This window comes from Triturus cristatus, chromosome 10 (genome assembly GCF_964204655.1).
Source record: "Triturus cristatus chromosome 10, aTriCri1.1, whole genome shotgun sequence".
NCBI classification, from domain to species: Eukaryota; Metazoa; Chordata; class Amphibia; order Caudata; family Salamandridae; genus Triturus; species Triturus cristatus.
Genome location: NC_140593.1, coordinates 134,525,659 through 134,540,851, shown reverse-complemented (window position 1 = coordinate 134,540,851; position 15,193 = coordinate 134,525,659). Strand labels below are relative to the sequence as shown.

Here is a 15,193-nt window from a genome sequence, read left to right as displayed (position 1 = left end):
CCACAGGTCCACATATTGACTCACACCAGTTTTTGGGGTGAAACCTTTCCCAAACCTCATGTAAATGTTCACAGATATTCATACTCTAAACGACCTACACTTGATACAAATAGACAAGCAGTGCCAGTGCATGTGAACACAACCCCTTGCAAAGCAGTATAGGCAATCTTCCTGTGTGTATAGCATACCTAGAGCAGTTCTGATCATGGGTAAAATTTCTGCTTTCTCTCCCTCCTCGGTTTAAAAAATGGAGGCTCAAACATGGGAGACCCAAGGAAAAATGTTCTAGCGGAATGGTCCTAAGACACATTATAGTGGTCCATGCAGTACACGGATGCTACCTGCTAAACGGAGATGTTCCAGACAAATGTAGACATTTCCTTCCTCTTGATGCTACGAAAGAATCCGAATTTAAAAGAAGGCTGTGACATAAAACACCAGATTACTAAAGATTTAACTGAAGCAGTATCTCAATGAACAAGTTGGTTTGTATGATTAGGTATATAGTTACATATATCCTCCCTGCACTATAGCATTCAGGATGGCAGATCCTTGTTTTGACCAATCACAGTTGAAGTCTTGGAAAAATGTCAACCATGAGTCATTACCACAAGTCTTGCGCACTGTTACTTTTGTTCCTCCAGAATGAGGTACTTACTAATCTCCCGACAACTTTATGGCTGTTCATACTTGATGGCATTCTAAAAGGAAGTTCCCTTCAGAAGAGCAGATTTAGCTTAATGGCCACAGTATTCTCATGCACTGGGTATATGATTGACATGTTCAGGATGAGGCCTTTGCCTGAATCTCATCCTTCTGATGGATACTTCTAACCTCAGATTCCTCACCTTGTGAATATCCCCAGGCACCAGACTGGGTCCAAAGATTTTCCTCAGCGGTAGGTGGCATCGGGCAGCTCCGCATCCGGTCCATCCAAGCATGGACATAACATCAGCCAATGATATTACTGCTACCTCCGCTCATCGACGTCCGTTCCTTCCTTTCTCTCTTTCTACGCCTTGTGTGTAGAGAGCTGCTGAATTAGTCCCTTACGAATTGCAACAAGGGTCTGCGCGTTTCCCCCTCCTGTTAAGTATTTACCTGTTCACCATCCTTATGGACTGGGTATTATGATGTTCCAGTAGTGGATGAACATCAGTGGTCTGAGACTAAATCTCTTTACGAGTAGCCCGTTATCGGATGTGATAATCAGATCGCATCCGTTAAAATCAGACACTGAGGTGTTGTGAATTAACCAGTTGGAGATTATGTTCACGTGTTAAGGGTTTTTTGAATAATAGTTTGCGGATTTTGCATGCTTGACCTGTCTAAATTCACCTGGGGAAAATTGTGGAGGAGTGGTGCTAGCAGCAACACTCATAACTCCAGTATTTGCAGTAACTAGAGTTATCGCACAAACGTAATCTAGTAGGCAACTCATAATAAGGGCCTAGTTCTGAAATCTTCCCAACAAAGAGTAATGTGAACTTCTGGTATACTGTATCTGTGAGTACTACCCCAACTGTATCGGAGATGCAGTTGGGGTAGTACTATTTGAGTAATATCTGTGATAATGTGGTAAGATCTGCGAGTACTACCCCAATCCATGTGAAGTTAATACTTTAGGGGTACTTTTACACACTGAACTTTCCTGCACTTCGCAGGTTTTGGCAACGACTAAAGCTTGTTTCTGCTAGCTAATATGTATATCTTTTGTAAATGTAATGCTCAATTTGTGGTAATAAATGGCATTATTCATTGTGTCTATATCTTTAAATTCAACTTGGTGTCTGCCGGACAGTAGGTCCCAAATGCTTCAGTCGGGTTTATTTTTGGCCTTAAGGAATTTGAGGCTGGCTTCGAAAGGTTCAAGGGTTGCACTGGCTTCCAGTCCATAAAGGAATCCTATTTAGAAGTTGCATACAATAGGCACCATTGCCAGCTTCTTAACCAGTAATCTTTGCCTCTTTTCTACGGTAACCACGCTTTACCATAACTCTCTCAAATGATCATCGTCTTCCCATCTTTTAATGGTGCATATAAGGTGTACGGTCCTTTCTAGTTCAGGATTTCAAACTGTCACTTTCAAACTCAACAGGCATTGGCAAAGTCAAGAGTTTGCTCTGTTTTTACTCATGCAGTGGCAAAGGCCATAGGTTTGGCTCTTTGTCATGGCAAATGTTTGCAAGTAGGTGGGCGAGTTCGTGTGTGTTGCTGCCAGCCGGGGAAGTAAGGAAATAATATAATGAAGTAAACAGTGGGGCTTGGAGTAGGCACCATCAGAAAAATTTCCAAGTGCATCCGATTTCCATGCCAAGACAAGCACATTACAAACAGCCCCACAGGCGGAAAGCACTTCTAGTTAATACGATGTATCTTTGAAAGGATGCGCTGCACTTTAGATTACCAAGGTGTCCCCGGAAGTCGGCCCTCTGTAGCTGCTGTCGTCACAATACGTCGCCTGTCCAAATCGAGGCAGAAATCCTGCGTAAAAGCACCATGCCTGTGCATCCGAGCTGCATGTTAGTTGAAACCACTATGGATGAAAGTAACAGCACAAGTGGAATAGTATATCATAATGTGCATTTATAAGTGAAATCCGTGTGTTTCCCTTACATTCGTGAAAACACAACTAAATACGAAGCAAATGTTGCGCCCATGAACTCCCGCCTCCCAGCTGCTCGCCACCATAGAGAGGCGCCTGTTTAAGCCTGTGACTGGTTCAGCATTCGTACTTGAGTTAAGAACACCTGCTCTGTGCATCCAATCCCATGTCCCTCCAAACACAGCACAAGAGGTGCACGAGGCACTGTTACAAGTGAAGTGAGTGTATGCAACATACAGAACGCTACAGTTTACCTTTCTGAGGTGCGTTGTGAAACCACAATTGCACATTAAACACACGCTACACGCACAAGCGCCCTTCATAGCCCCTTTTGCCGTCATCTATAGCAGCGCCTGATGTGGCTTCTCATTGTAACAAACATTATGCCCACAAGTAGCATTATTTATTGGTGCAGACAGTGCCCATCAAGGCCCATACGGGCAAGCACAAGAAAGCAGCTCAGATCCAAGCTGCTAACAAAAAGATTTCCCCCATCCCTTTACTGAATTACCGTACATGCTGCTTTTAGTAAACAATCAGAAATACAACATTAAAAGAATAGGAACAACAAGAAATGGACATTTATATTGTTATAAAATAAGCCAACTATTATACAGCTGAGTTTAGCCTTATAAAACTGTGCTATACAAATGAGAAAATACTTGGAATATAAACTATGTTTGTCTTCATCACCCCTTGAAGCTCCAGTAACACAAGAGATGTGTACATCTGTGAAATGCCGGCCATGAAACATACACTGAAGAGACCTGCCTGAAGCTCTTTCTGTAACTTCTTGTATGTTGTATAGTGTGGGCTGCGGATTGTGGGCCGCGTGGTTTGTATTCTGGTGACTTGAGGTCCTTCCAGGGAAAAAAAAAACAACCGGAGGAATCCCATAAACCCAGTGAAGACCCGGGTAATGTGGTAACAAACAGCCATGTCTCAACTGAAGGACTTGCCAGGCAGCTAATGCTGTTTGCAATGACCCCTACAAAAGACCGTTTGTTATTTCGTTGAAAGCTGAAGACGCGCCTTAATGCAGCAAGCTTTTCTGTAAGCATACATTTGCCACGGGTCTGTTTCCACAGTGAATGCTCAGCAACTCACATGTTTTTTTATCTATTTGAGTTGTATATAGCGCGAACTAGACCCGAAGATATCCGGTATCAGAGCGCATTACATGACCACCAGGTTTGTTACAAATAAACACATTCATTTTTGCTAGGCAGGGGGAGATTGTGATCTGCCCAGAATCACAGGATGTTGAACGTCGCTGCTGAGATTTGAACCCGGTTCCCCAGTTTTGAGGTCGACCGCTCTTCCCCTTTAAGCTGTTGACTGAAGCGGTAGACTAAAGAAGTTCAGAGGAGCAGGTATAGCATGACGGCTTTGAGACCATACATGGCCTTTATTGTGTAGTAAGGTACAGATGGTGTACCTACTTGTGAGAAGCGGCTTCTGTACCTTCAAAATTCCACACTGTGCCAGATTTCACCTCATTCCTTGGCCCAGTATGTGTTTCTACATCATACAGATGTGTTTCAGACCTAGGGACTTGTTCGCTCCTGAGGCGGAAGCCGGGAGCCAGTTAGTTTACTATTTTAATCTCATATTTTATTCTCTGTGTGTAAAAATAAAATTGGGCATTTTACTTACGGAGCACTTGGCACATCGTTTTGGGCGCGTGAAGGCTACCGCCTTACACTGCTGCTCCCTGCAGGCTTCCTGGTGACGCTGGGCACTCGGGACCAGAGGGGCCGACACACGATAGCGGCCATCTTGGGAGGAGGAGGAGGTCACGGGCTAGTTGTTGGGAGGTAGGGCTACACGCGCTGCCACGAAAACACATAAATTAAGCAGGACACAACACTCGTGTCAGACCTAGGGACTTGTTCGCTCCTGAGGCGGAAGCCGAGAGCCAGTTAGTTTACTATTTTAATCTCATATTTTATTCTCTGTGTGTAAAAATAAAATTGGGCATTTTACTTACGGAGCACTTGGCACATCGTTTTGGGCGCGTGAAGGCTACCGCCTTACACTGCTGCTCCCTGCAGGCTTCCTGGTGACGCTGGGCACTCGGGACCAGAAGGGCCGACACACGATAGCGGCCATCTTGGGAGGGGGAGGAGGTCACGGGCTAGTTGTTGGGAGGTAGGGCTACACGCGCTGCCACGAAAACACATAAATTTAAACGTTCCCCTATGCGTTAGCGTACGTGTTGGCAGGAGCACCTTGAGCGCCGAAGGAGCGCCTAAGGAAAGCCCGTCTGTGCCCGTACGTGCCAGGCCGGAGCAGGACGGAGCTTAGGACTGCAGTCATGGCAGCTCATCTTCCAAATAGACTTGTGTATAATGGTGAGTTTTTATTGACACTGAGAGACCACGCTAGATCACTCTGCCCTCCGGTGGCCATTTTAGAGAGCATATCCATCCATTGCCATCGCTGCACTACACTGCACTGCAATCCCCTTAATTCAGTGAAAACTACTAACACCCCTATTATATTTGCCCTGTTAAATTGCAGATCCCTTCCGCAGCATTCAATAGAAATCAACCTGATTCTAGAGGAAAGAGTCCCAGACATACTCTTCCTAACCGAGACGTGGCTCACTGAATCATCTGACCCGCATATTGTTCAGGCCCTCCCCCCCCCAATTATTCTATTATTATATTAGATCTTCAGACAGGACGTGGAGGAGGTGTGGCAATTATCCATAAGAATATATTTAGTTGCAGAACTCAAGACAGCCCTCTCACAGACTGCGAGAGTCTTGGCTTTTCCATCTCCATTTCGCCCACGAGTACCTTCTCAGGGATCTTGGTCTATAGACCCCCGGGTGACCATCACAGCTTTTGTCATAATCTTCTTGATAAAATCTCCCTTTCGATTAGCAGCTCCTCTAATTTTTCCATCTTGGGCGATCTTAATATTCATCTTGATGAAACAGATACAGCTGCTACTCAATGCCTGCTAGATACCTTGGGATTAGTTCACCTTGATCAAATTGTGACTTCCCCTACACATACAGCAGGTCATTTGTTAGACCACTGTTTCACTAATCTCAAGAACATAGTGTGTGAGCCACCCCACTTCATTCCCTGGTCAGACCACGCCTTACTTTCTTTTGCTTGGTCTCCTGACACGCATAACCATAAAGTTAGCCTCTCAAAGAAAGTTGGCCGAGTCTGGTCCAGACTATCGGTCAGCGACTGGGAAGTTGCCCTGAGGAGATGTCCACCATCCCTTTTTGAGGATCCTGTGGCTGCTAATGAAGCCTTTGATCACTGGCTGAACCACACTCTAAATACCATCCTTCCAAAAAAAGAAATGCGACATCGTGAAGGCCATAGCAAACATCCATGGTATACTGATAATCTCAAACAACTTAAACAGTCTTGCAAACGGGCAGAGAGGAAATGGAGGAAAGTCTTCTCTCCCGTTGCTAAAACTGAATATAAAACAGCCCTAAGGTCTTATAAAAAATTACTTAAACTCACTCAAGCAGAATACTATCAAACAAAAATTTCAGAGGCAGAGAATTCCACCAGAGAGATTTTCAAAGTCTTTCAATCACTGGTTGCTACTCCTAGGACCATCAACCCGCCACCAGACCTTCAAAAACATTGTGAGGCATTAGCCAACTTCTTTGCGGCCAAAGTGTCTAACATCTACACTAGTTTTCCAACAATCCCTCTTACGCATGATAAATTGGACAATGTTACGGAAAGCTCGGAGTTAGTTGCTCCCAATTCAGGCGATGATCTCATGGCCTTCCCGCTATTAGATCTTGTTACGGGGGAACGTCTTCTTAACAACTTAAAATCGGGCTCGCCTCAGGACATCGCTCCACCGGCTGTACTCAAACTTGTCTCAAAAACGGTCTGCCCTATTATAATGCAGGTCATCAATTCATCTTTGACCTCAGGAGAGGTTCCCACGAATTGGAAGAGAGCAAAGGTACGCGCTTTACTAAAAAAACCTAAGTTGGACCCAGAAGCCCTGACCAACTATAGACCTATTTCACTGTTACCCAGTCTCAGCAAAATAGCTGAAAAGCACGTCAACCAGGTCCTCTCTTCTTTTGTTGAATCCTCGGGTGCCCTTCACTCTTCTCAGACTGGTTTCAGACCTAGGCAAGGTACCGAAACAGCGCTGGTGGCGGTAGTCGAGGCTACCAGGAGGATTGTGGATGCTGGAGGCTGCGCTGCGGTGGTCCTATTGGACCTCAGCGCAGCTTTCGATACGGTAAATCACTCTCTCCTGCTACACCGGCTTCGTCTTGCAGGGATATCAGGATTGGCTCTCATATGGCTGCATTCCTTTTTATCGGACAGGTATTTCTCTGTCTTTGAGGACGAGGTGTCATCAAACCAGTTGCATTTGAGTCACGGCATTCCCCAGGGATCATCACTCAGCCCTACACTCTTTAACATTTATATGAGACCGTTGGCTGATGTGGTGCTCCCTTGGGGAATTCAGCTTGTCATCTACGCCGATGACACGCAGCTGGTGGTTTCTTTGGCAAGGGACAATCATTTACATCATGGGCTCAACAATCTTACCCCGTGTCTCACCAATGTCCTGGAATGGATGACTTCCTCTTGCCTAAAACTAAATGGAGCCAAAACAGACATCATGTTGTTGGGTTTCAAAGCTCCGATAAACCTTGATCCCTGGTGGCCCAGTTGTCTCGGAACCCCTCCTAAACCTAAGACCAAAATTAAAAGCTATGGGGTTTGGATGGATGATACTCTAAACTTCCAACATCAGGCCAACAAGGTAGCAGCTACCTGCTATGGTCTTATGAGATCGCTAAAAAAAGTCCTTGACCTCCTTCCCTTTGAAGCAAGACGCATATTGGTCCAGTCGTTAATCCTCTCAAGACTGGATTACGCTAACGCCATATATTTGGGGACATCAGCAGCCACTTTAAAAACTCTGCAAGCTGTTCAGAACTGCGCAGCACGTCTGCTCATGAAGATCCCTAAACGCTGTTCAGCAAAAACCTCAATTCGTACTCTTCATTGGCTCCCAATTCAGGAGAGGATCACATTTAAGGCTCTGTGCTTGGCACACAAGTCCATTCATAATATGGGCCCCTCTATTCTGAACCCTTGGTTCCAGCCCCATCAATCAATAAGATCTCTCAGATCCAATCATCGTAATCTTCTCGTGGTGTCCAGGGTGAGGCTCGCCCGGATGGGCGGCCGGCTACTCTCTGTACAAGCGGCAAACCTCTGGAATAAGCTCCCCGATAACATCAGGCATGAATCAAACCTTACCATCTTCAGGAAGCAACTAAAGACTTTCTTGTTTGAGTAGGTCTATCATCATCCTCTAGGTCTCACAGCGCTGGGATGCCCAAGGGTAGCCATGCGCTATATAAGAAAGTATTCATTCATTCATTCATTTCAATGCATGCGCAACCCGTTTCTCCATAAACCGTTTGGTGAACGCCATCTTTTTACTTTGCTCCTGGTTCAAGAGGATTTTGGAGAGGCTGCAGGGAGTCGGTAGATATCCAGGTGATGGAAAACATCTGACATGAACATGTGCATTTTAATAAATGTGATGGGTTTTGCGATGTATTCCACATTCCTTTTTATGGCCATCCCTCCTGTTTATAGTTTCATTATTAAATGGCATGCACTGTGTGTGAAAATAAATATTCTTGTGTTTCCTTCCAGCTGACCCCCCTCCGTACATTGATGGAATTCGAATAAACAGCCCCCACTATCTTACGAAGATGAAGCTGACCACCCCCGGCACCCACACATTCACACTGGTGGTGTCTCAGTACGAGAAACAGAACAATATCCACTACACCATCCGGGTATGTACCCGCTGCGCTCTAAACTCCCGAGTCAGCATTTGGTGGTTTCTTTAATTCTCTTTCAAAATGGGTTAAACTAGTTATTGTTCTACAAAGCAAGATGTAGTGTTAACTTATTTGTAAAATGACTAGCATGTTACTTGAAAATGTATGAATACTATTTATTCTGATACGTCTTTAAACTTTGTTTTGTTCCTTTTGTAAAGAAGAGTGTTTGGTGCAAGTTTTGACATTTTATATAATCCTGTTGTATTCGACTTTGGTGCTCAAAATGGAGAATGGCGGTGTGGGCCTGAATGATGCACCAGGTGCATGGCTCAGTTTGCTCCCCACTATAGTGTGAGCTGTCCTCCGCCTAGGGCATCTCTGAGCGTGTACGACTTCTGTTGAGGAGAGCGCATTCATGAACGATGGAGCCACAGCCTCAAACCGCAGCTCCGTCTTCCACTGGAGCAAACCCGTCTCTTATATGCGGGAGGGATCCCCTCGCGGGTGGATATTGCACTCACCTGTGTGGAGAAGCCTGGGGACGAGGTCTATGAAACCCTATTATTCCTTCTAAGGGGCACCCTGGTGGAACTGACTCTGCACCATCTTGATGTGGGGTACAGTTGCTGTGCCTCCTAACCGCTTCTTTACCTCTATACCCGCCTCTGTAATATAGCGTGGGCACAAAGTGTTTTCTCATTGCATATGCCATGCCCCTTTGTAAATGAGGAAATGCCCCAGTGTGTTCCTGTCTGCAGTAAAGGGGCACAAGACTGATCACATTTCACAGAAGGGGCTGCATAAGCATCTGGGGCCACTTTTATAATATCAGTGTGCCCCAAGGGCTCGAAAATCAGGAACAAACACCTGTTATGCCCAGGGACATTTTCTGTACCCGGGCTCCTGGTGTTTACCTGACCTCCACATTGTCAGTTGATGCCACTATTGCCTGACTCCGTCACTCAGTGTCGGTGACAATGCGGCCAGTCTACATTCACTGCCCCCAGTAAAGCAGGGTATGGTGTGACCAGTAAGGGTTCTTTATTTCTTGCTGGGCCTAGATTAAACTTACTGGCAGCACTTATTAAGGGTGAACTTTATTTATTGGAGAAATATTGAATTAACATACGCAGTGGTGTCGCAATGCACTGGTTTGTGTTCTAGTTTATTTAATGTTGCTAATGCGCATGCATTTGTACCACATTGGATTCAGTGATAATTAAGCTACAGTTTTTAAAATATTCATCTGCATTACAGTGATATGCATGTTTTATTATATAAACTTATTTGAGTTACTGTCCTTATACATATGCTATACAGACTCTCTCCCCCTCTCTCTCTCTCACTCTCTCACTCTCTCACTCAAACACACACACACACACACACACACACACACACATGTATCATGGAATGAAACAGACGCCTCAACTAAAACGAGGCATAAAGATTTGTTGGATTAAATCGACTAATGTCACAAAATCCCGACTTGTGTGCCATAGATAAAGAAGGTTTAAAGGAATCGACCTTAAGATTATGAAGTCAAGGGGACATTTTCTGAAACAAGTCACTATCCAACACTAATTGCAAATATGTTTTGAAAAAAGTGTTTTAAAGTGGTACCTTCAGTCCATCACACAGGGGGTGTTTGAGGTAGCCTTGGCTTGAGGCAGGCATTGGATTGTGCTGGAAGGCTTAGGAAGCTCAGATGACTAGACTTCCTTTACTAGAGTTAATGCTGGACTTGAAATTCGCCGCATCTTATAATAGAATACAAACAAATGGCCCCTTATCTCAAAGCTAGTTGCACCATTTTAGGAGCTTAGATAAATGCATTTGAGTCCAAAATCCCAGTCCTGATCAGCAGAATTTGATTATATGGTGAGAAAAAAGACAAACTTTTTCAGCAGTGATGGCAAGATAAAACAGACTTATGCCCTCATTACAATCGTGGTTTACATGTTGTGTGGTACTATCACACTGACAATATGGCTTGCCTGAAAAAAAAGAATTTGCCTCGTATAAATGTCAAATTCTTTTCATGGAAAAGCACAATGGCCCATAGACAAAACATGTGTGAAACTCAATTATGCAGTAATATGATATCATGGAAAACCTAACCCTGCATTATGGGTAATTCCCCATGTGGTATCATCACTTTACTGGTACAATCTGAGTGCTCCACTTAGTGTGCACATTTCAGCCTTATTTCCTGCAGAACTTTTGCCAGGTACTATCTGTTCAAATTTGGGTTAGGGAAAGCTACAATATTCTGTGATTAGCCCACATTGACGGTCAAAACTCTGTTAAAACTTACTGTTACCGCACTCTGAGGTATCGGTATCATGTGGATGGCTCATACCTGCAAATCAAAAGTAGGGGAAATAAGTTTCTTTGTAGTCTTACTTAGTGAACCAGTGTGTATGCCTCTACAGGCCTTTTGGGCAATGGAAACAAATATCCATTGTTGGTCCATAAAGGTACCTCGTGCAAAATGAATGGAGCAAGCATTACAGTCAAGTCTCAAAGAGCCTGTTTCTAATGAATATATATAAAGTAAGACATTATCTTCCAAGTGTTGGCAAATGTGTATTTAACCAGGTATAAAGCGGGTGTTTAATTCTGCATACATAAGTGTAAAAGGTGCACATTACCACTTGGTGAAATCAAATGAGTGTACACTTCTGCATGCAGAGATGTTCATTTGAGTGTTTAACTATTTTTGCTGCTGAACAGGGAAACTATTTACCCTGTAGAAAGCATGTTTTTTTACATGCATATGTAATATGGAGGTGTTCTACCTACCTAAAAATTGTTGATGAATACCTGCGAACCTTCAGTTTTGCCAGTGTTCACAAACCTTTTCTGGTTGACAAACCCAGGAAAGTCCACTATACTACCCATATATGAACACAACATTCCCCCCATCGTAACCGGATTTCTGTATGGTTATTGACTGACTGATTAAATCAGTCAATCAATCATTTGGAAAAGGCAATCCGAAGACCATATAGCTTGCATGAAGAATACTTACCAGAATATCTTTGGATAAAAATAACATTCGAAGAGGCAAACAAATCATAACTAATCCTCTCCGGGTTACAAGAGCAGTGGAGGGAAGACTGTTGCAGAAAAGATTTGAAGACTGGTGAGGTCCATAAATGTAGATATTTTTGGCTTAACTTTTTCCAACATATGAGAGTTGGAAATCGGATACTAATGGATCTAAAGAAGGAAGAAGCAAAGCAGGAAGAGAAATTGTTCTATGGTTTTGTGTGTTTGGAAGTATTTCAATAACACTTATGAAAAGACATAAGGCATGATTCCAACCATAACATAACATGTATTTTGATGTATGGTCAGTTGGTTAATTGCTAAAGACAGTATGGGTATGGAAAGGACATCATCGCTAAAGCAAGCATACTTCAAAACCTCGATCTCCGTATAATCTCTTGTGTAAAGAAGCAGTGCTGTGGACCACTTTATAATAAGAACTTTGATATGGTCTCAGGATTCTGAATTTCTTGTGCAATGTGCAGCAATGTACAAGTACCTGAAAACGTGCTCTGTATGCACATACAATAAATAAAACTTTTGCTCATGGTATAGTGAATATTCACATTATGTAAACCTTCTGTTCATTTAACTTGTATTTTTTTGATTTTTGTGTTTGTTTTTTAGGTCTATTCAGGGTGCAAGTTTACCTTTTCAAAGATTCCAACACCCTATACGGTACACAAACGGGTAAGAAAGAATGGATGTTACTTTTCTTCCATGGTGCATAACTTAAGGTTGAAATAGCAAAGGGTTCGATATATTCTCCTGTACATTAGTAACGCAGAGTTGAGATGGAATAGTCTAGGTCCAGTAGCGAAAATTTGTGAATGAGTTTATTCGCTGATGCATTTGTCAGTCCGTGCAGTGGGACCTGAACATGTGGCTCTTTTTGTTGCATCATCACATTACCTGCCATTCGTTGTAAAACAAAATTACTTCATATACGTTTGTTCCTGTTCCACCTGAGATCCAGCTGTTTCGCCTTTGGCTATGGAAGTACCATCTATCACATCTGAAGGCATCCAAATATATAAAACAGGATGATTCACTTGAGGATGTTCCTTCGGTCCACAGGTCCTGGAAGTCAGATCAGCAGCTTTGAGGAAATGTTTAAAATATATTAACATATTAACATTTGTTTACCCACTTGAAGTAAATGAGTAATTTGGACTTAATTTTTTATTTTACATCAGATGTTACTACTTCGAAATTGCTAGAAAGAAATTATTTAGAATTTCGTCTTTTTTTATTTAAACTATGTTTGTAGAATATGCTGCTAAAGATCACATGCTTTGCTTGCTCCTGCCTTCTAGTGTTAGGCGCTGACATTGTAAGTTAATGTCTATGGTCCCTGGCATGACTTTGATGTCAACCCTAAATCCTAGGTCAGCTGTGTTATGTCTACCGGTTTCTACCAATTACGGAAGATTAAAAAGATCAGCAGATTGCTCGCTCGGGAAGCACTAATATGGGTGGTGATGACCATAATCATGTCCCATTTAGACTACGCAGACTCAGTCTATTTTTTTTTTTTTTTTTTTTTTTTGAAAACCTTTATTTACACATCGAATATTCACAGTCATGGGCCTACAACCGCATGGGCCGGCCGCTAAGGTAGAGAAAAGGGAGGAAGACAATAATACAGCAGTCATAAGAGCCGGAGCGAGCCGCACGCATAACGGCTGCAGCCGCCCACAACTGAACATAGCACTACAGAAAGGTTTCTTATTAACTATATTATAAAGAAAAACAACAAAAAGAAACTTATACCAGGCAAAAGAACTCCATTAACAGGGACTTGCTCTCTCATGGGCGGGGGACAACAGCGACGACGCAGCCAATTACACAGTTATTCGTGTGAAAAAGGGGGGAGGGGGGGCCGGGAGAGGATCGGTCATCAATCCCGCAAAGCGACCAGGAACATCAAAGTCAAGGGGACATCGTTACGTCTGGTGCGACCACCAAGGGGGGGGGGGCGCAGATATTCCCCCGATAGGAATTCCCGGGACCCCACATCTTACTCCATGCCCTAGGTTTGCCCCTGGCCACGTAAACCGTCTTCTCTCGGAACATGCACCAATCCATGTTTTCTTTCCATTTCGTAACTGTGGGGGGCCGACCGGACCCCCAGAGCTGCGCAATGTCCCTTTTAGCAATCATGTTGCCCAAAGTCACCCAGCGTTCTTGTGCCACATCGCAGTCAGTCGGTTCCCATACGTTCAACACACAGCGCCGAGCCTCAGGGAGCAGCGTCACACCCGTAACCTCCTCCATCACTGCATGTACACCAGTCCAGAAACGTATCACCTTCGGGCACTCCCACAGAATATGAAGAAAAGTACCAAGCAAGCCACAACCACGCCGACATAAACCATCATCTGTGTAACCCATGCGAAGCAAGCGGGGACCGGTGACATAGACCCTATGTAGTATCTTCAACTGCACAAATCGAAGGCGAGCCGGTATAGCAACCTCCCTCGGTGAGGCTACGGCCGCGACCCAGTCCTCATCATCCAACTCTAGGCCATCAGCGACCCAGACCTCTCGCAAATGTGTGAGGAGGTCCGCTCGAGTATTAATCAGTTTTTTGTAGATCAGGGAGATAGTACTATCTGGCAGGTAACCATCAAGCAAACGATCTTCCAACGGGGAGGCTTCGGGGATAGCTGCAGGATTCGGGAAAGCGGAAAGTAGCGCATGGCGCATCTGCGCATAACGAAAGAACTCCCTATCGCTCAGCTTATATTCCGTCTGAAGAGCTTCAAACGATTTAAAAGCGCCCTTCGTCCAAAAATCCCCCACACGACTAATTCCGATCAAATCCCACTTCTCAAAACCTTTCGAACGCCATAAACCTCCCAACGCATCCGACGCATACAGTGGAGTCGCACGAGACAGACGGCCCGTCCATCCCGTAGCAGCGGTGGCGCAGTGCCAGGCGCGCACCGCATTTTTCGTAGGACCGGTCAATTTAGTACTTCCCTTCGTAGAATAAAGCGCCCTATTGAAATCTCTGCCCGGCAACAGTAGCTTATCCATCTCGTACGCGGGGTTCACCGCCGGGCCGTATGTCCCATGATTCACCGCCACCAACTGGGACGCCCAATAATATCGCCTAATATCAGGGAGAGCTATGCCACGTCATACCACGGTAGGGTCAGTTTAGCGAGAGCAATGCGCGGCCTCCCATCCCAAACTAGCTGCCTCTGTAAGCTCTCTACCTCACTAAAGTATCGGGCGGGCACCACGTCCAGCGTATTCTGCAATGCATACAGAAAGCGTGGAAGAGACATCATTTTGAATAAGGCTGCCCGGCCAAGCGGCGATAGCGGGAGCCTACGCCAACGAGCTACATCGGCCCGCAGCCGCTGGAGCGGGGGCAACAGATTCAGACCATAACGGACCGCCGGATCGAGGGACACGTGGATACCTAGATATTTAAATCCAGAATGTGAAATCTGAATTGGACAGCCACGCGGGAGAAAGGGGGGTCGTCAACCAGCACATAAACACAGGATTTCACCCAATTAATGACAAGCCCTGAATTGCGACCAAAGGAGTTCAGTACATCAAATAGCACTATCAACGATTTCCGCGGGGAGGTGAGAGAGAGCAAAATATCATCTGCGTAGAGTGATACGCGATCCTCAAACGTCGGTGTCCACCGAATACCCGTCATGGAGGGTTCCCACCGGAGCCACGCCGCCAGGGGC

The 15,193-nt window shown here is 44.6% G+C and overlaps 1 protein-coding gene across 6 annotated transcripts in view; it reads left to right on the top strand.

The window, feature by feature from the left end:
• Positions 1-15,193, top strand: part of CAPN7 (calpain 7) — a 371,178-nt gene that overhangs the window by 335,582 nt on the left and 20,403 nt on the right. For all 6 annotated transcript variants that reach the window (XM_085630640.1, XM_085630642.1, XM_085630639.1 and 3 more), the window contains 2 exons: positions 8,293-8,438; positions 12,105-12,167. In XM_085630640.1, the coding sequence (XP_085486766.1) occupies positions 8,293-8,438; positions 12,105-12,167 (209 nt within the window). The remainder of the gene's footprint in view (positions 1-8,292; positions 8,439-12,104; positions 12,168-15,193) is intronic.